Below are 19,967 nucleotides of genomic sequence, written 5' to 3'. Positions count from 1 at the left end.
CTCTCCCACAATGTGGCGCTGGGAGAGAAGTAAACAGCTTCCGCACAGCTGCCTCCAGTTCAACCAATTAACTGTAGGACTTGCTCCTGATTGGAGAGCAGCGTACTCAGCCGAGTTGGGATTGGCGGAGGAGGACTATAAAGGAGGAGAGAGACGGCATGCACCGGGAACATCTATGGGGAACATCTAAGGGAACCCGTGCAGCCCCCGAGAGACCCGGCCGGCGGTGTGCCGCTCCCCTGCGGAAGTGGGGAATGCGGCCAGGGGGAACTGCCCTTCCACGGAGGTGGAAGGGATAGTAGCCAACCCGGGAAGAACCAGCAGCAAACCCGGGGAGGGCCGAGCAGACGAAAGAACAGCGCAGGGTTCAGTGTTGCTCCTCCACGAAGAGGGGGAGCGACATAATGGTGCCGTGACTCGGATAGAAAACCTAGGACGGATAGGAAACCTGACTCGGATAGGAAACCTAGGACGGATAGCAAACTTAGGAGGGAAGAAACGGGAAGAATTGGGAAAATATCGGAGAGAGAGACTAGCAAACAGCCTAGGGAAAAGCCGGACGAAAAAGGTGCCGGAAGAAGCTATTGAAAGCCTAGGCATAGACTCGGATACGGACTACGGGGGGAAGCTGGGAGAAATCTCTAAGGTCGAAAGCGAAAGTGAAAGCTAGAACAAACAGACTCGGACGCGGACTGTGGGGAGAGGCCAGGAGAAATGAGGGAGGAATATCGTTGGAGGAAAGTTTGGGGAAACATACCGGGTAGAGAAAAATGTTAGGGAAATTGAAGCCGCGGGGGGCAGGCCGAGGCGGAGACGAAAGCCACTTTGGGGTTCTCAAGTTAGCCCGGGAATAGGGGGCGAAAAGTTAAAACCAGAAGCTGAGACGCAAGCCAGATTGGGATCCGTCTGATTAGCCCGGGGAGCAAAGGACGGGAAGCCAAATCGTGGGGCGGAGACGTACGCTGGGTTGAATTCGCCAGGCTAGCCCGGGGAACTTAGATTGAATCCTAGTGGCGGAGACGCAAGCTACGCTGTGTTACTCGCGGAAGCCGCCGCGTGCAGAGAGAGCACGGGGCGTGAATAGATAGGGAACGCTGGCGTAGGCCGTGGTTCAGACGCGAAAGGGTTAAGCGTGGAGACCGCGGAGCGCGCAAAGCCGAGCCGCGCAAAGCCGGGAAGCTGCGCAGATGAGAGAGGCGCGCGGGCTGAAGCGGCGCAGAGCCGGGAACCTGCCGGCGGGGCGAGGTGCCGGAAAGCCGCAGGGATAAGAGAAACAGAAGTTTGGAAGTGAAGTAAAAGAGAAATGGGAATGCTGGAAGATAGAAGTGAAATGGGAGAGGTAGGAATGCCCGGAGATAGAGAAATAGAGAAAAATAAGGCCTCCCCTCAACATGCCAATTAGAAGGCTTGGATTCGGTCTGCCTAATCAAGTGAGGCGATGAGCACCTGCGGGCAGCTAGCAGCTTATGCGCCACAGGTCACCGAAGACAGGCACGAATTAACATCAGTAAGGCTTCCCCACAATACAACAATATTAAGCTTGGATTCGGTCTGCCTGATTTAAGGCGGTAAGCGCCAGCAAAGCTCGACCAGAGTATGAGCTGCAGGTCACCGAAGATAGGCACGAACCAACACTAATAAGTCTCCCCCACAATACGGCAATGAGAAGGCTTGGATTCGGTTTGCCTGATAGGTTTTGTAAACACCTGCAGGCAGTTCTAGCAGAGCAGAGCATGCGCTGCAGGGCACCGAACACAGGCACGCATCAGCGCCTAAAAACCTCCTCACAACATGGCGAAGAGAGGACCCGGATTCGGTTTGCCTGATGGATAGGACTTGTAAGAGCCTGTGGCAACTCTAGCAAGTACAGCAGAGTGTGTGCTGCGGGACACCGAGGACAGGCGCGTATCAACGCTAAAAAATAAAAAGAAAGGGGGATCTGTGGGGAGCAATCCGGACTAGACTAATTAGGACTTATTCTATGCATCTGCTCTCCCACAATGTGGCGCTGGGAGAGAAGTAAACAGCTTCCGCACAGCTGCCTCCAGTTCAACCAATTAACTGTAGGACTTGCTCCTGATTGGAGAGCAGCGTACTCAGCCGAGTTGGGATTGGCGGAGGAGGACTATAAAGGAGGAGAGAGACGGCATGCACCGGGAACATCTATGGGGAACATCTAAGGGAACCCGTGCAGCCCCCGAGAGACCCGGCCGGCGGTGTGCCGCTCCCCTGCGGAAGTGGGGAATGCGGCCAGGGGGAACTGCCCTTCCACGGAGGTGGAAGGGATAGTAGCCAACCCGGGAAGAACCAGCAGCAAACCCGGGGAGGGCCGAGCAGACGAAAGAACAGCGCAGGGTTCAGTGTTGCTCCTCCACGAAGAGGGGGAGCGACACACCAGAATAAAAGATGACCTCAGGCGGGATTAAGTGCCTTGAAGAAAGCCAAAGAGGCCGGTGCACGCGGGGGCGGGCGGGATGGGGACAGGGTGGGGTGGGTCCGCCAGCTGAGGCTGTGGGGACCAGAGACAGGTGGGGTGAGGAGGAACAACCCGGAGAAGCAAGGGGGAGGCCCCTGTGGCGGGGTGGGAGCGAGGCTGAGTCGTGGAGGGGCTGCGGTGAGGGTCCGGAATGCACTGAGTGCAGCGGCAGCACCCAGAGACCCAAGGGGGGTGGGGCAGGGAGGGCAGGGGCTGAGGTGGGGGTCTGGCCCGGAGGAGCCCGCAAGACGGGGAAGGAGGAGCCCGCAAGTGCCCAGGGCGACTCTGGGGCAGACGCAGGAACCTGAGGCAGCGCTCACCACGCAGGCAGCTGGCGTTGGGGTGTGGGGGTGGGGGGCTCCGGGCGCGGGCTGGGCGCTGCGTCCTGGAGTGGGAGAGGCTGGGGCCGGGGCAGGTGGCCGTGGCATCCATGGCCAGCAGCCTTTTGGCTGCCGCTGTGGGCAGGAACGCTTCCAGCAAGAGCAAAGACAGGGCTTGGGGAAGCCACCGAGTCATGGAGGGGGTGACAGGGAGGGAGAGGGGGAGGCCAGGGCCAGCAGCACAGCCCACCCCCACACAGACACGGAGCTCAGATCCTGGGCTCTGGCCTCGGGTCCCCGCCAAGGACGCATCCACAGCCCTAAACAAACTCTCAGCTCCCCAGATTCAATCCTATCAGATTAACCGTTTCTGGCAATGTTCCTACAGAGAGGATTTGGAGGACTTCAACGGCTTCAGAAAACCACCCTGCTGCCCCCAGAGGACACCACCCGGGGGCAGCCCCCCATGTCCCCGGGGAAGGAGCTGAATTCGTCTCTACCCTTCGGGACGGGAAGACAGGCAGGGGCTTGGCAAAAAACAGACACTAAGCGGGGCAGAGAATACAAAATCATGTTGTCGGGCAGAAGCAGGCTGGGTGGCGGTGACCACGCCAGCCAGACATGCGGGAGCAGAGGACAGGCGGCCGGCTCTTCACTCCTCAAGGAGGCCTGGGGTGGAGGAGCTTCCGACAGCAGAGGGGCCCCAGGGCAGGGGTCACTGCAGACCCCAGCTGGGGCTATTTCCTTGTCCTGCGATTCACGGGGGTCTGACCAGTAGCCCCTTGCTCATCTGTGGTTTCGGTTACCCACAGTCAACTGGGGTGCAAATTCCGGAAACGAACAATTCCTATCTTTTTAAATAACTTTATTACGGTATGTTGATCAATTATTCTCCTGTATCAGTTATTGCTGTTAGTCTCCTCCTGCGAAACCAACCCTTATCATAGGCATGTACAGGAAAAAAACAGCTTAATAGACTTGACTACTATCTGTACTCTCAGGTGTCCGTGGAGGGGGAGGGTTGCAACATCCCCAGGAGATGAGGGCACAGCGACTACAACACCAAGTCACAGAATGAGGTCCCTGCTGAGAACAGGCCCAGGCTGTCTCGGTCACAGGCCAGGCTGCCTCGGTCACAGGCCAGGCTGTCTCAGTCACAGGCCAGGCTGTCTCGGTCACAGGCCCAGGCTGTCTCGGTCACAGGCCAGGCTGCCTCGAGGGCCAGACAAGTGCAGCCTGGGGGTTAAGCCTCTGCCTGCAACCCCAGCATCCCGCAGGAGCACCAATCTGAGCCCCGAATGCTCCACTTTGGATCCAGATCCCTGCTAACGTGCCTGGGAACACATTTATTTATTTAAAGATTTATTTAGGCCGGCGCCGCGGCTCACTGGGCTAATCCTCCGCCTTGCGGCGCCGGCACACCAGGTTCTAGTCCTGGTTGGGGCACCGGATTCTGTCCCGGTTGCCCCTCTTCCAGGCCAGCTCTCTGCTGTGGCCAGGGAGTGCAGTGGAGGATGGCCCAGGTGCTTGGGCCCTGCACCCCATGGGAGACCAGGATGATTACCTGGCTCCTGGCTTCGGATCAGCGCGGTGCGCCGGCCACAGCGCGCCGGCCGTGGCGGCCATTGGAGGGTGAACCAACCGCAAAAGGAAGACCTTTCTCTCTGTCTCTCTCACTATCCACTCTGCCTGTCCAAAAAATAAATAAATAAAAAAAAAATAAAGATTTGTTTAAAGATTTATTTATTTATTTGAAAGGCAGAGTTGCACAGAGAGATTTTCCATCCGCTGGTTCACTCCCCGGATGGCCACAATAGCCAGGATTCAGGAGCTCCATCTGGGTCTCCCACGTGGGTGCAGGGGCCCAGGCACTTGGGCCGTCCTCCACTGCTTTCCCAGGCCACAGTAGGGAGCTGGATGGAAGTGGAGCAGCCGGGACCCAGAACAGGTGCTCCCTATGGGATGCTGATGTCCCAGGTGGCGGCTTCACCCCCTGCGCCACACCACCAGCCCTGCTGCACCTGTTCTTTGAAGCTGTAGTACTTCTTGCTAAGTAGAAAGTTTAACTGGCAGCTGCATGTTCTGTGTACAGCCAAGACTCTGTTTCCAAAAAAAGAACAAAGTTGAGTCATTGGGAAAATCCCTGAGCTTCCTTCTTAGATGGAAAAAATTAAATTGGGAGCTGAAACAATATCACAAAACGGCCCCTTGAACCTCCGGGCACGTTCACGGCCCTCCTCAGCTGCTGTGGGCACGCGGTTCTCATTTTGCCTTCTGTTCGTTCCTTTACTCTTTTCATGCCGGTTGGCTGATTCATCCAATGGCCTAATTAATGGACAGCTGCATTATTTCCAGTTTTCCCTCAGCAAATCACTAGGCCTGTTAGGAGTGGAAGGTTCGTACCCCCCCACCCACCCCCAGAACTTATACGCTGAGGCTCCAGCGCCAGGGCGTTTGGAGGCCAGAGCGGTATCTGGGGTTAGGTGAGGTCCCGGGGCTGTGATGGCATCGCTGCCTGTAAGAGGCGGCTTCCTCCAGGGCTGCCTGGGCGAACCAAGGACAGAGCCCTCGGCAGCAAGCCGAATCCGCCCACACCGTGGTCGTGGCTTCCCCAGTCTAATCAGCCCTTGGCTGGTGAGCAGCAGGACCCCAGAGTGACATGGACCACTGCTGAAGACGCAGGTGGCCCTCCACTCCCTGGCTTCAAGGACAGAGGATGGGGAAGGGGCTCACTGCCCGATGGCTCGGGCAGCCAGGATCTCTGCCACTTCCAGGAGCACACCTGTGTCCACAGGGCAGGGCAGGGAGGGGGCTCGGGGTGGATGGCACAGCAGGAAGCTGCAGGGGTGCCCAGGGCCGAGCTGCCCACTGAGCACAGACGGAGGCTGAGCAGCCCAGTCGGCCTGAAAAACCAAGCCCCATTGGGAAGTCCCCTTCAAGGTTTCTTGTCTCCAGCACGTTTTTTTTTTTTTTTAAGATTTATTTATTTATTTGAAAGTCAGAGTTACACAGAGAGAGAAAAGGCAGAGAGAGAGAGAGAGAGAGAGAGAGAGAGAGAGAGGTCTTCCATCCGCTGGTTCACTCCCCAGTTGGTTGCAACAGCTGAAGCTGCACCAATCTGCAGCCAGGAGCTTCTTCCAGGTCTCCACGCAGGTGCAGGGGCCCAAGGACTCGGGCCATCTTCCACTGCTTTCCCAGGCCACAGCAGAGAGCTGGATCAGAAGTGGAGCAGCTGGGACTCGAACCATATGGGATGCCAGCACCGCAGACAGCGGCTTTATCTGCTACGCCACAGCGCTGCCCCCCCCCCCCCCACTGGATTTTGAGAAAATCCCTGGGCCAGCCTTGGCATAGCGGGTAGAGCCGGCATCCCAGATGGGTCCCGGTTCGAGAAGCTGTTCCACTTCCTATCCAGTTCCCTGTTTGCCTGGGAAAGCAGAGGAAGATGGAACAAGCGCTTGGGCCCTGCACCCGTGCAGGAGACCTGGGAGAAGCTCTGGCTCCTGGCTCCGACCTGGCTCAGCCCCGGCCATTGCAGCCATTTGGGAGTGAACCAGGGGATGGAGGATCTCTTTTGTCTCTGTATCTCTCCCCCTTAGTAACTCTGCCTTTCAAATAACATAAATAATAATTTTCAAAAATCTCAAAGCTCCAGAAAGCTGGGAAGAACAATACAGTGAACACGTGTACTCCCTTCACCTGGCTAAACCAACGGTGAACCCCCTGCCACCTTTGTCTTCTGTCCACGCACACACACGGTCTGCACATGTGCATCTGCTGGGCCCACAGCACGCCACCCCCACACGTTCCAGGATGCTCCCTCCAGAGGATGAGGACGGTTTCTTACATAACCACGGTGCCAGGATCATGCCCCCCAAATCCCGTGTTGATCCAATAAAACCGTCCGAGACACTATTCCTTTATTTTTTTATTATTTTTTTTTTTTGACAGGCAGAGTGGACAGTGAGAGAGAGAGACAGAGAGAGAAAGGTCTTCCTTTGCCGTTGGTTCACCCTCCAATGGCCGCCGCTGCAGCCGGCGCACCGCGCTGATCCGATGGCAGGAGCCAGGATCCAGGTGCTTTTCCTGGTCTCCCATGGGGTGCAGGGCCCAAGCACCTGGGCCATCCTCCACTGCACTCCCTGGCCATAGCAGAGAGCTGGCCTGGAAGAGGGGCAACCGGGACAGAATCCGGCGCCCCAACCGGGACTAGAACCCGGTGTGCCGGCGCCGCAAGGTGGAGGATTAGCCTATTGAGCCACGGCGCCGGCTCAAGACACTATTCCTTTAAAACATATCCCCATTACCTCCAAAATGACCTGACGGCTCTGCACCCCCACCCACGGTCCGAAGTCCAACCATGGGGCAGGGGTAGCACTGTGGCGGCAGGTTAATTAAGCTGCCCCTCGGGACACTGGCATCCTACAGGGGAGTGCTGGTTTGAGTCCTGGCTGCTCCGCTTCCAATCCAGCTCCCCATTATGACGTCTGGAAAAGCAGCGGATGAGGGCCAAAGCACTTGGGACCCTGCCACTCCCATGGGAGACCTGAATGGAGTTCCTGACTCCTGGGTTGGCCCTGGGCCTGGCCCAGCCCCAGCTGTTGGGGCCATTAGAGGAGTGAACCAGAGGTTGGAAAAATCTCTCTCCCTCTCTGTCCATCTGCCTTTCAAATACATAAATAAATCAACCTTTAAAAAAAATACAATCGAGAATTCAGCCGAGGACCAAGGCTGGCTTCAAGTGTCACGTGGTGCCCGTGCCCTGCTCCTGTGTGTCTGGGATGTTGGCCAGCTGCCCTGTGAGGCTCCCTCCCTGGTGCTGGAAGGAGCTAGGATCCAAGCGCCAAGACAGCTGAGTTCTGGCACAGAGCACTGCTGGTGACCCTCGACCCTCCGCTAGGACCCCTGGCCGGGCCCCCTACGATGCAGGGTCGGCCTGGTGATCCTCTACAAGTACTTCCGGGAGGGGACCAGCTCTTGTCCCTGACAATTCTCCATGGGTGGGGTGTGCCTGGGGGGCTTCCTCCACAGCCGACCCCCACCCATCACCGTGGGGGCCGTGGAAAGAGGCTCTGGTGATGTAATGTCCCTGCCCCCTCCTCTGACTCGGCCAGCGCTGCCCTGGACAGGGGAGGAGCCCTCGCTCCGCAGCCTCAGGCTGGTGGACCTCATCCCCAGCCCAGGGCCTCCCCCCCCCCCCGCCACCTTGTCCTTGGCCGCGCAGGGGCCCAGCGGGGTGGGCCTCTTCCCCCACGCTCCACAGCGGCGGCTGGAGGGTGCCTGCCCGGGCTCCTGATCCTCTCAGCCACGGGCCTGTGAGTCACAGGCAGCAGCTGCCCCAGACGCCTGGCCTGGCTGAGAAGAGGGGCCCTTAATGGAACACAGGGAGGGAGGGAGATGAGCTACCGCTCCAGGCCCTGACTCCAGCGGCCGAGAGCAGGCGGGTCGCCCGCCTCCTCTCTCCCGCCTCTCTCCCTGCGCGAAGGGGGCTGGCTGGGGCGTCACCCAGGCTTCCCAAGGCTCGCTTGAGTTACTCTCCCCAGGGTGCCTTCTTCCTGTAACCCTCCACACCGTGGTCGTCGGCGGAAGGAAGTGCCGGAAGCTCTTGAAGATGCCCAGGTCTATTTCGAGAGAATGCTTCGGCAGCTCCTTCTCTGGTTAAGTCACCCCCGGGAAGGGCAGGGAGGGCGTGATGCCATCTGTATTCCCCAAGCCCCCGCGCAGGGCTTCTGCAGTCGAGTGCGCCCGCAGGAGTTGTGGGGGTGGGCAGGGGGCTTGCCAGCCCTAAGAGGAGGGACAAGCGCCCCAGTGCAGGACTGACGGACAGGGTTCTCCCGAGGGGCACTCGCTCAGGACGGGGTGGTGTGCAGGGACAAGCCACAGCCTTGGCGGGCCGGCCTGGGCCGTGAACTCCTGAGCCTTCTCCAAACGGCACACGGGCCCCCACAGAAGCGGCACCACGGACGCCAGGGCGTGCGCAAAGTTCTTCCCCTAGGGATTTGACGTTTCTGAGTGTGGCCGCCAAGTGACACAAGGCCAGCGTGTAAACGACAGAGCTGGGCGTGCCGATGCCTCCCGGTCCCAGAGACAGGAACCCCAAGCACGGGCACGAGCCCAGGGCATCATCAGCTCGTCTGTCGTGTCCTCCCCAAGCTCGGGAGGCACAGCCACACTCACAGCTGATTAGAATCCTCTCCCACCATGCAATTCATCACCCACTTGTCAAAGCTCCAGCCCCTGCCCTAGGGCTCTGGCACACCCAGCAGAGAGAGGCCTCTGGGCCCGGATTCCGCCCCTCCCCCATGGCGTCCTCCAGTGCAAACCACTGTGTCCACCGAGGGCAGAGGGGGCACCTGCAGGCCAGCAGTGGTCTCCCGGCTCCCACCCCCCTCACCTGAAAAGGGAGCCCAGGAGCCAACCCAGACAGGCCCATCAGACGGTGCACCGGCCAGCAGGAAGAGAGCCCGGCGGATGTCCGGAGATAAGGCAGTGAGGTCAGGGCCAAGCTGACGGCCTGGGGCAGGGGCCGGGGGGACCGGCACGGGGGTGCCCAGCTGGGCGGCAAGAGGACTTTGTCCCTGGGAGCAGGTGAGGCTAACCCGCACCCCCCCACCCCCGCAGCCCGTTAAGGCCCAGACAATGACAGAAGCGACCCATCCTTTGGGCCTCACAGAAGCCGGCACCAACTCTGGAATCTGGATCTCAAACTGCCGGAACAGCTCTCCCCCTGCTCCCCGCCCGGTCCACGGCACGCGGATGCGCGAAGGTGGGCCCGGGTGGGTGTGGAGCCAGATCTCCAACCCCTGACGCCAGGCCGGGCAGGGCGGGCTCCGGGCCAGGCAAAGAAGGGAAAAGCCCAGCAAACTGGCCGGCGACACTGCGGGACCTGCGCTTCCTACCGCCCGCGCGCCCTGCTCCCCCCAGCCCCCCCTTTCCTGGGGCGACCCGGCCTGGACGCTGGGATCCGGCGTCTGGCCCCTTGGGGATGGGGGCGCCGCGGAAGGGCCCGGTGCGTACCTGCCTCGCCTCGGCCGCCTGCTCCTCCGCCTGGGCCGGCGCCGCCGCGGGCTCCACGGGCTCCTCCGGCCCCGCGGGCGCGGCCGCCGGCTCTGGGGCGCAGGGCCCGGGCGGGGCTTCGGAAGGGGCTGCGCTGGGCTGGGCCGGGGGCGCGGGGTCCGGGCTCGCCGCCGCCCCTCCGCGCCGCACCAGCAGCCAGGCGAGCAGCAGCGCCAGCGCGGTGGCCAGCGCGGGCAGCGCCGCCAGCAGCTCGGCCGGCGCCTCCATCGCGCCGCGGCCGCCGAGTGCCCGCCCGCCGGGACCCCGCGGGAGGCCGCTGCCGCGCCCCGCCCCGGGGCGGAGCCTCCGCTCCGGCCTCGCCCCCTTGGCCCTGGGGTTGGGGGAATTCGGAGGCTGGGGACCCCTTGGGAACTAGCCCGGGCCTGGGCTTCGGCTGGCATCAGCTCAGCGGGCATGGACGTACTGTGGAGGCACAGCGGCCACTGCCCTGCAGGACCACGAAACTGGTCCTGAAGCCCAGGCCTTCCCCTCTGCCATTTTCTAGCCAGCGACAGCGCTGTCCCCAGGAGCAGCTCGGAACCCCAGGCCAAACAGCCGGCAGCCTTCTCGGCCAGCCAGTCTCCCCTCCTGGCTCTTCCTTGGGTAACTGGGTGGGACCGGTTTGCGAGCTCAGTGTGCCCCCCCACGCCACGTCCCGCCCCACCAGCGCCAGGTCTGGCGCTTAAGAAACAAACCAAAAAGCAGGGCTCCAGGTTTTACTTAGGAAGCGCCTGGTACTGTTCTGGAAAGTTCTGGCGTCCGAGACCATCGCTGACCTGGACGCGATTCTCCTAGGTTAGACCCCAGCCTGGCTCGGCTCCCCGGCAGTCCGTGGATGACCGCCAGCTGCCCTCTGGAGAGCGAGCGGCTCTGTTCCTTTCCCGTGGGCTCACCCCCAGGCTTCGGGGCAGCCGAGGTGCTCAGGCCTGCGCTGTCCCCACCGTTTGAAGGTCAGTTTTCAAAAGGTCCTGGACTGCTAACGAGCTATATGCTGTCAACTCTTCAACGAGTAAGAATGAAAGGGACAAACAAAGCAAAAAACACGACTCCAAATCAAGTTGCTTTATTTAAAATGATGAACAAGTTTCATCCAAGTTAAAAATACCAAGCCCAGGGCAGACCCACGGGCGGCGAAGCCCACAGTGAGCGGGAGGCAGAGGCACGGGTGCTCAGGACAGCGCCAGCTCTTCTGCAGCCTGTCACCGTGGGGACGGCGGCCAGGGCTACGTCCCAGCAGAGACGGGCACTGGGCGCCAGGATTCCAGTTCTCCCAATGACACAGGGTGAGCCGCCGGCAGGGGGGCCGAGCTCACAACATCACATCAATATAACACTTTAGACAAAAGCTGGGGGGGGGGGCGGGGGAGGCAGTGTGCAGGGAGACACCAGATTCTACCTCGACCCCACCAACATCAGCACACACACCAGAACACCGTACTTGCCGAAATGCTACACACACTAGAACCCACGGCCGCCTTCCTACAGGCCTACTCCTAGACGGCACCCTTGCGCTCACTGCCAAGCCCCGTCTGTCCCTACCCAGGCTGAGGAGCCCCCGTGGGTTTGCACCACACGTGCACCAGCTGCTCCTACGGCACGTCGGCCACCTCGGCCAAGCCGTGGGCTCATCAATAAGATAAGGCTGACTCACGCCGGCTGGCCCTGTGAACCACAGCACGTTCAACGACCATTCAACTCCAGGCCAGGGATCGGGGCTCTCATTAGTGCAACAAATGGAACCGAGGGCAGCGCCTGCTACGACACTTGTCCATGCTTCAACGACTAAGCAGGCAGCTGCAGGAACAGAGCCACGTGTGGTAACGCCCGTTTTCAGCGGCTCTCCCTTAAACGTCCCAGCACCAGTAACGACCCTGGGGCAGCTGCGTGCGGCTCTGGATTCTTAGGGCTGATGGGGAAACCTCACTCCCACAGTGCTGGGGACCTGGGTCCCGCACTCAGTCTGGCCCACCCCGCTCCTCCTCAGCAGTGGTCACCAGCCCCAGGTCTGTTCTGGGACCCAGCTCTTTGGTTGCAGGCTTGGCTGTCACTTGTGCACCCCTCACTTTCCTACTGTGACGCTACCCAAGGGGGTGGTTCGTGCCAGGTGGGAACGGGCGCTAACTGAACAGGTGGACACTTTGGTCACACTACTTCCTGCCCGGTGCCGGTACCTGGTCACTGCTCCAGTGTTTTTCTGTTGGTTTTCCCACCTGCTCCTTCTGCCTCCTGCTTGGCTGCCCGCACACACACACCCCCACCGCCAGGTGGGGGCTGTGGAATCCCTGGCCTGCCTACAACGAATAAAACACGATCCACGGTTACTGAGGGGGCGGCACAGCCAAGCAGCTGCATGGACGCTTCCGGGAGACGGAGCAGTCACAGAGGCCAGGCCCCGGGCCCCTGGAAACCACTCATCAGACAGGAGCCCAGAGCGCTGGAGCAGCAGGACTGGGCCGCCAAGTTCCAGTCCAAGTTCTGCCCCTTGGCAACTTGGCCCACGGCGCCCCCTGGTGGCAAAGAGCCTTCGCTTTTTATTTCAAACTTAAATATATTACAGAAAAGCTGACTGGTTCGGAATTGAGGGGAAAAGGGTCAAATGCTGGGGAAAAGAAAAAAAGCTTTTTAAGGACGGCAAGAAAAGGCTTGTGAAAAGCAGAGGAGGAACACCATTCGGGTATCAGTACCCGACATTCAGAGCTTGACTTAATTCAACCCAGGCACACTCGGGCCACCAGGGGCCAGAGGGAGCCGCTGCCCGGCCTGCTTCAAAGGCAGCGATCAGCAGGTGAGACAGGCAGGGAGCACACACTCGGCCAGCAGCAGGTGCGGGAAACCGAACTAACAGGACCAGTCTCCCGGAGCAGAGCACACGCCCCAGGGTCAGGGACGGTAACCAGTCTGCGATGACCTACCCGCCAGAGGTGCGAGCTTCCTTGGTCACACCTGTTTGTAGGTGGTGCTGAGAGGCAACAGTGCACGACGTCCCCGCCCCCCTCTGGCCACTGGCTGCTGGCCACCGTGAGCCGTTCCTTCCACTCCCACCCAGACTGCACGTGACAAGGTGTGACCTGGACGACCCCTTATTTTCATTTAAATTCAGCGGAATCTACGGACAGATTAAGGCAAGCGGGTGACTCAGGAGGGCAAGAGCTGGACAGCCCCCAGTGTCCACACCAGTGACCTGCGGAGATGGCTCCAGGGCCTGGCGGCAGCCTCTGCGTCCTGCTGGCCACTCACTAACGTCCACAGGGAGAAACGGGCCCAGTCGTGGGGTCCCCTTCCTTACGGGCGCGTGCTGGGAGAGCACCTGGCTGTTCTGTGGAGGAACTCGCGGAATACCTCTCCAGCGTCTCCCCTGCCCTCCCAAACCACCACACAGCATCCCTGCAGCGCCACAGCGGCTGACGCGGGGCAAAGACGAGGGAGAGCGAGATGGGGCCGAGCACCGGGCCCTGGCGCCGGGCACGCGGCCAGGCACTGCCCCGTCTGTGGACGCCGGGCGACATCCAGGAAGGCGGCACGCGCTCACGGCCCTCCTCACACACGACTGGTTCCCTCGCAGGTCAGCCACTCACCGCTCGATGCATCTGCTTGTGCACAGCCGGCGCCGCTCCCTAGCAACAGCAGTGAGCTGACAGACACAGTGAGACACAGTGAGACACGGAGCCCTCTGCTCTGGCTCAGCTCAGAACGAGCGCGCACAGAACCTTCTTAGCCAACGTCTTGTTCGCCGCAGGCTTCACGGAGCTGGCCGGGCTTTCAGCTTCTCGAACTCTACTCTCAGTTAACACAGCACTGACCGAAGACAGGAGCGAGGACCAGAAGGGGAGATCCAGAGTCCAGGAGGCAAAGGAGAAGGTGGGAGCGGAAGAGGCGAGAACCCAGCTGGGAGGCCGCCAACAGCCACCTCGGGGGGAGTCTGCGCTCAGGGGTGCGCCCGGCCTCCACAGGTGTCCCTAATCCTGCCAAGGAAAGCACAGCTCCCTGTTACGCGCACAGCGGCCGCAGCGCTGCCACAGCACCCGGGGCCCACGCTCAGGCCATGCGGAGCTTTTTCTGGGGCCTACAAAGCCACACGGCAAGTGCAGGGTCACACAGATCTGACAATGACAGCAGTAACCTGAGAAGGGAAATCTAAGTGTGGCTGTGGCCACGTGGCCGTTCCAGCCTGAAAAATTCTCCTGCGTACTCAGAGGGACACACAGGGACGAGAGAGAGAAGCAGCAGGTGCGCAGGGCCAGTGGGTCGCCTGTGGCAGGAAAGGACCTCAGGGCGCCCCTCCCGTCCCAGCCCTCCCCTCTCGTCACGTCAGCTAGCACACGGGCGCGAGGAGCCTGGACACAGCGGACGTGGCCTCGCTTCCTCCGGGCCTGCCACACGCCCAGCAGGCAGACCGATGCTGTAAATAGGTTCTCCTCCTGAGGTCTGACTTTGGACTTATTTCAATCCAATCTGATTTCAGAAACCAGACTTGGACACGTCACCGACATTCTGTGAAACACCTGGGCTCTCTGCTGGGGCTCAGCTCGGCCTGAGCCCCCGAAGCAGCGCCGGGCAGCCGGGAGCAGCGGCAGCTTCCCCGGCAGGACACGGCCAGGACAACCAGAAGAGCACTGAGGGGAGGTGCGCACGGGAACCAAGTGTCCAGAGAGCTAAAATCACTCGTCTTTTATTAAATAGTATAAAGAGCTTCCTTGGCACCATTCATGGTCTTGTTTTATGCGTAAAACGAGCCACGTTACTTCGTCGGCAGCAGAGAGAGGCCTGCAGCAGACGCCGTGAGTGTCCGCATTGTCCTCCGGGAGCCCTGTGCTCCGGCTCCCGCCTGCCGTGCGCGCGCCCTGCAGCCGGCCGTGCGGTGCCGTGTGGTGCCGTGCGCGCTCACCTGGAGGAGCTGCGCTCCTTGCTCACGCAGTCGTCCTGGGAGGTGGTGTCCCCGTTGCCCACCGGGCCGCACGTCCTCCTCTTCTTCCTGCGATGCATCATGCCGTCGCCTTCAGACCCCGACTCACACTGGACACGGGGGACAAGCACAGGACTCAGCCGGCTGCAGCTCACCTCTGGCTGCCTGCCAGACCACTCGGGAGAGCCCCGCCTCGCTAACTGCGCAGACTCCGCTCGGCGCCAGGTGGAGCCGCTGTGCTCCCCAGAAGCGAGTGTCTGAAATCAGGGCCCAAGGATGCTCCACAGCGCACCATGGGAGCTCGCAACCAGCACGGAGCCCGGTGTGCAACAGCATCCAACTCTTCCCGTCTGCGCAGTGACAACAGGCGGACGGCATCCGCTCAGGGCGGGGCCCTCTAACCTCACCTGGGCTGAGGCCACACCCATCCGAGCGTGAATCTTGACACAGTGGTGTGATCTTCACTAAGTCCCCCAGCACCCCTGAGACCCGCTATGCTCATTTTAGCGCTCCACGCGCACACAGAGCTGTAACCCGGATGAAGTCCACCACTCGGGAGTGGCAGCACCCACAGTGCTTGGAGCAAAGTGAAAACACGCGCCCGGCCCCCGCCTTCGGCGCCCGGCCCTCACCTCCGAGTCCGACTCCGAGGAGCTGGAGCTGGACGAGCTGGACGAGTCGCTGGAGGAGTCGGAGGCCATGCCCGTGGACTCCTGGAGGTCAACCGAGTCGGCCAGCACCGCCAGCTCAGGGTGCTCCTGCTTCAGGATCCTGCGGGCAGGAGACGCCGCCTCAGTGCCGGGGGCCGCCACGCCCACGCTCGACTCATTGCAAGTGGAGATCTGTGTCTCACACCTACGCACCCCAGGCGTGTCCATTCAGAATGGGGACACGCAAACCCAGGCCTGACGAGAGCCTCACACGCTGCCCGTGTCTGTCTGACAGGAAAACTACACGCTAGCTACCGCGCTCCGCAGGCACCTGCCCGACGAGCCAGCCCTCCGGCCACAGCGGGGCGGGGCCGCCAGAGCCAGCTCCTCCTCCTGAGCCGCTCTCGCTGGCTCTTAAGTGACCTTTCTTGTCCACAGTGCGGACTGAACGGCCAGCGTGGGGTCCGGTTAGAGTCTACTGCTAGGAGCAGAAAGGGCGAGGTTTGTCACGACGCAGGAGGGGTCATACAAGAGCCAGGGCCCCTCACTTGGAAGAGAAAAACCTTGCAGTCCTACGTCGGGTCGGCAGCCCTCCCCTCGGAGCCTGACAAAGACCTGCGGGACGACAGGGCCTCCGCAGTGACCAGCTGCGGCACACGGCGGCCTCCGCTGCCCGGGCCACCCCCTTGCTGGCCCTCTCAGCAGGGAGGCTGAGCGGTGAACAAGCCAGAAGCCCTCTCTTACCCCGAGAGCTGGTCCCTCCAGGTCAGGGTTGGGACACAGTGGCACGGGGTGGCTGGGGGTGGCTGGCACTGCCGCTGCCCGTGCTGTGTCTGTTCTGTGGATAAACAGAGGAGCTAAGTCTCCAGGGCAGTCACCTCGCTCACGAGAAAGGAAGGTCAGAGTTCAAACGGGTAAGGCTTCCGGGTAAGAAACGGAAATAACCGAAACAAAACCCAACCGAGTGGCTCCTTCACTAGCGCCAGCTTTTGAGAACAGAAAACAAAAAACCAAAACGAGAAGCCGTCCCGCTGGGAGCACGTTCGAGGGGCTGCGATGGACACGCAGGGCCTCGCCCTGCCGCCTGGCGGCTGGCACGCGCGCCGCGCCGGCCCTGGCCTCAGCCTCTCTGCTCCCGCAGCCTGGCAGCCCCAGCTTTCTCCCAGGCCTCGGTAACGCCGAGCGAACTCTCTCCAGTTCAGCTCTGGGGCAGCAATCGAACAAAGCGGAAGTAAGAAGAAAAGCGTCTCTCACCTATACCATTTCCTCGATAACTTTGGTCTCCCTCTTACCGTCTTGTGCCACACGACGGGGAAGTTGGTGCTGCTGGCAAAATTCTGGGTGATGGCAATGGTGGTGTCGAGGTTGAGGACAACATGCCACCAGCCTCCTGCAACGCAGCGGAGAAACGGTTTAACGGTCTGAGCCTGCTGCAGGGAACCACCATGTGACACCAAGACGCGGGACGGGACAGCCCGAGGCTGCCAATGCGCCGTGTGGCGCGAGCGGCTTTCCTGCGCAGCCCAGCCGTGACGCACGCGGCCCAGTGTGCACTTTCTGGCCTTTCACAGGAGCCTGCGCATCCAGGGCTCTGCCCTCGGTCTGGAAGGCAGGAGGTGGCGGTGTCCAGGACACCGAACTCAACAAACACGCCTCACCGACCACAGTGCCAGCTGTTTAGGGATCTCCCGCCGCACTCCCTGCAGCCGGTGCCGCACCAGCGGCTAGGCACACGCAGGGACCGCGGCTCCACCGCGGGCAGAGGGCGAGCCTCACACGGTTACCGAGGGCCCGGCCCTGCCCACGCGCACTATCGAGTGGTATTGGTCAGCTCCCTCACAGGCAGCACACGCACGCACTGCTGTGGGCTCGCTCTAGACACTTCTGCTACCCAGAATGCACCTCCTTCCAGCTCCTCTGTACCTGGCACAAAGACAGTCTCTCCCGGCTTCTGCAGGATCTCCAGGGGTTTGAACTCGGGCGGCCAGGTCGGAAGCTGTGTCCGGGGGTAGATGATGCTGAACCAGGTGATGGCCTCATCCTGCTGGTTGCCTCCCTCCTCTCGGGTCACCTTGATGAGCTCCCTGGGGGTGCTCGTGGGGAACAGGCACCAGCGCTTGTGGCCCTGAACCAAAGCGTTCCAGGCGCTGGTTCCCAGAGGGTCAATGTGGATCCCTGTTCCGGAACGCGGCGGCCCCATCACGAACCACCTGCAGAAACAGCGGGACGTAAGGGGGTAACTTCCCGTCCAGGCGCACAGCACAGGAGAGCAGTTTCTTTTTCTTGCTTTGTTTGTACATTACTCATTTTCACTTCACAGAACTGACACACAGAAACGGTAGGTTCACCTACTCGCTCGCACGACGTCCCTGCTGGACCTTAACCAGGAAGGCTCCCCTCCCAGCACAGAGGATCCACTGTGCTGCACTCGCCTGGGAGTTTCAGAAACCCTGGCGCCCAGGTGGTCTGCGTCGCCTGAGACCCTGAATGACGAGGCCAGCGCTCTAGCGCAGCAGGTTAACGCCTTGGCCTGAAGCACAGCATCTCATATGGGCGCTGGTTCTAGTCCTGGCCGCTCCTCTTCCCATCCAGCTCCCTACTGTGGCCTGGGAAGGCAGTGGAAGATGGCCAAGTCCTTGGGCCCCTGCACCTGCGTGGGACACCTGGAGGAAGCTCCTGGCTTTGGATCAGCTCAGCTCCAGCCGTTGTGGCCATCTGGGGAGTGAACCAGCGGGTGGAAGTCCTCTCTTTGTCTTTCTCTGTAACTGTCTTTCAAATAACTAAAATAAATCTTAAAAAAAAAAAAAAAAAAAAAAAAGACCCTAAATGAGCTCCGCACGGCCCGGGGAGAACCACTTCACTATTCTGGAAAAAGGTCAGCCGGCGGCCAACCCATGCTACCGCCACCGAGACGTTTTAGAGCAAGTTTGTTTCTTTTCATCAACTTGAAGGCAAAGCGAGCGTGAGGACGGAGAGAGCCATCTTCCACCTGCTGGTTCAGTCCCCAGGTGCCTGCAACGGCCAGGGCTGGGCCTAGAACTCCACACTGGGTTCAGCTGGGCCTGGGACTGCACACCCGGGTCTCAGCTGGGCCTGGGACTGCACACCCGGGTCTCAGCTGGGCCTGGGACTCCACACCCGGGTCTCAGCTGGGCCTGGGACTCCACACCCGGGTCTCAGCTGGGCAAGGCTGGAGCCTGGGACTGCACACCCGGGCTCAGCTGGGCCTGGGACTCCACACCCGGGTCTCGGCTGGGCCAGGCTGGAGCCTGGGACTGCACACCCGGGTCTCAGCTGGGCCTGGAACTCCACACCTGGGTCTCGGCTGGGCCTGGGACTCCACACCCGGGTCTTGGCTGGGCCAGGGCTGGGCCTGGGACTCCACACCCGGGTCTCGGCTGGGCCTGGAACTCCAACCCTGGGTCTCGGCTGGGCCTGGGACTCCACACCCGGGTCTCAGCTGGGCCAGGGCCGGGCCTGGGACTCCACACCTGGGTCTCGGCTGGGCCTGGGACTGCACACCCGGGTCTCAGCTGGGCCTGGAACTCCACACCTGGGTCTCGGCTGGGCCTGAAACTCCACACCCGGGTCTCAGCTGGGCCAGGGCCGGGCCTGGGACTCCACGCCCGGGTCTCAGCTGGGCCGTGGGCCGCCGTCTGGGAAGCGGAGTGGCAGCGCTCTGACCCACGCGGGGACTGACTGCCCTAGACCCCCGAGGCCCCTCACCTGTAGGGCGGCCTGCGCTTCTCGCCGGCGTACTGGAAGAGGTCGTCGGTGAAGAACTTGGGCACTCTGTAGTCCTCCAGCAGCTTCCTCCTCTTGGGGTGCTCCCCGTAGCTGCTGTCGAAGATGTAGAGCGGGCTGTCGTCGCGCGTGCTCTCCATGTACTCGATGTAGTACTTCATCTTCATCTTCACCGAGTAGCCGTCGTTGTCCTCGCCGCACTTGAACTTCTGGTTGCGGTACTTCCGCTTCAGGCGCTCCAGCGTCCACTTCTCCTGCGCCGACCAGCCCTCCTGGGCGTTCAGCAGCACCACGGGCTTGTACGGCCGCTCGTAGCGCTCCACGAACTCCTCCACGGACAGCTGCAGGGCGTCTGCGCGCTCCACGTTATCCTGGGGGGGGGGGGGGATCGGAGAGACCCGCCGGTCACGACGCGCCCCCCACGAGCACCCGCGGGGTCGGCCGAGGCGGCCGGGGCACGGGCCGCGCGCCTGCCCGGGCCTGCGCGACCCCTCGCCCGCCCCTCGCCCGCTCACCGCCACGGCCGCCGGGCTCAGCGGGAAGCTCTCGTAGTAGTTGTGCCGGGTCCAGTCCAGCGAGTCCTTGAGCTCCGGCCGCGCGCTCCGCTTGGCCTCGCGGATCCGCTTCTTGCTCTTGTGGTTCATCCTGCGGGGTCCGCGGCGGCCTCGCTCCCTGCCGCTGAGCGCGCCCCCTCCCAGCTCGGCCGGCGGCCGCCCCGAAACGCCCTTCGCCCCGGCCCAGCGCCTTTAAAGTCGCCTTCCAGAATATTCACTCCCCAGCCACCTCCCAAGCCTCGGGTTGGGCATGCGGCGGCCGTC

At 61.6% G+C, this 19,967-nt stretch overlaps 2 protein-coding genes and 1 long non-coding RNA gene across 11 annotated transcripts in view; 1 reads left to right on the top strand and 2 right to left on the bottom strand.

The window, feature by feature from the left end:
• Positions 1–10,123, bottom strand: part of MXRA7 (matrix remodeling associated 7) — a 24,742-nt gene extending 14,619 nt beyond the window's left edge. For 2 of the 4 annotated variants that reach the window (XM_051838331.2, XM_070060252.1), the window contains exon 1: positions 9,814–10,113. In XM_051838331.2, the coding sequence (XP_051694291.1) occupies positions 9,814–10,080 (267 nt within the window). In that variant the 5' untranslated portion in view covers positions 10,081–10,113. Of the gene's footprint in view, positions 1–9,813 lie in introns of all 4 variants that reach the window. The other 2 variants (XM_070060253.1, XM_051838332.2) reach the window with 2 other exon arrangements.
• LOC138846005 (uncharacterized) lies at positions 8,055–14,449 on the top strand. Of its 2 annotated transcripts, XR_011383333.1 has the most exons (3): positions 8,055–9,290; positions 9,418–9,562; positions 14,315–14,449. It is a non-coding gene; the product is annotated as an uncharacterized lncRNA (long non-coding RNA). The 2 variants fall into 2 exon arrangements; XR_011383332.1 differs by lacking the exon at positions 14,315–14,449 and having other exon boundaries at positions 9,418–11,271.
• Positions 10,900–19,967, bottom strand: JMJD6 (jumonji domain containing 6, arginine demethylase and lysine hydroxylase). 5 transcript variants are annotated; one of them, XR_011383330.1, is made up of 8 exons: positions 19,665–19,967; positions 19,132–19,520; positions 17,329–17,615; positions 16,660–16,795; positions 16,150–16,243; positions 15,388–15,526; positions 14,738–14,865; positions 10,900–13,814 (listed from the first exon to the last, which is right to left on the bottom strand). XR_011383330.1 is itself a non-coding variant. In XM_051838327.2 (8 exons), exons 1-8 carry the CDS (start codon positions 19,791–19,793, stop codon positions 13,778–13,780), a joined length of 1,296 nt encoding a protein of 431 aa, XP_051694287.1. In that variant the 5' UTR covers positions 19,794–19,947; the 3' UTR covers positions 10,900–13,777. The 5 variants fall into 5 exon arrangements, 3 of the variants coding, with proteins under 3 accessions (XP_051694287.1, XP_051694289.1, XP_051694288.1); XM_051838327.2 differs by having other exon boundaries at positions 16,150–16,238; positions 16,698–16,795; positions 19,665–19,947; XM_051838329.2 differs by lacking the exon at positions 16,150–16,243.

The sequence above is a fragment of the Oryctolagus cuniculus genome, chromosome 17 (assembly GCF_964237555.1).
Source record: "Oryctolagus cuniculus chromosome 17, mOryCun1.1, whole genome shotgun sequence".
Taxonomy (NCBI): domain Eukaryota; kingdom Metazoa; phylum Chordata; class Mammalia; order Lagomorpha; family Leporidae; genus Oryctolagus; species Oryctolagus cuniculus.
This window is presented reverse-complemented; position numbering and strand designations above follow the sequence as displayed.

Bases quoted from the DNA above. Each gene is read 5' to 3' on its own strand.
- JMJD6 (XM_051838327.2), bottom strand. From the start codon at position 19,793: ATGAACCACAAGAGCAAGAAGCGGATCCGCGAGGCCAAGCGGAGCGCG. The intron at 19,521-19,664 runs GTGAGCGGGCGA...CCCCCCCCCCAG, and splicing joins TGAGCCCGGCGGCCGTGGCG to GATAACGTGGAGCGCGCAGA. The intron at 14,866-15,387 runs GTGAGGGCCGGG...CCCCGTGTCCAG, and splicing joins CCTCGGAGTCGGACTCGGAG to TGTGAGTCGGGGTCTGAAGG.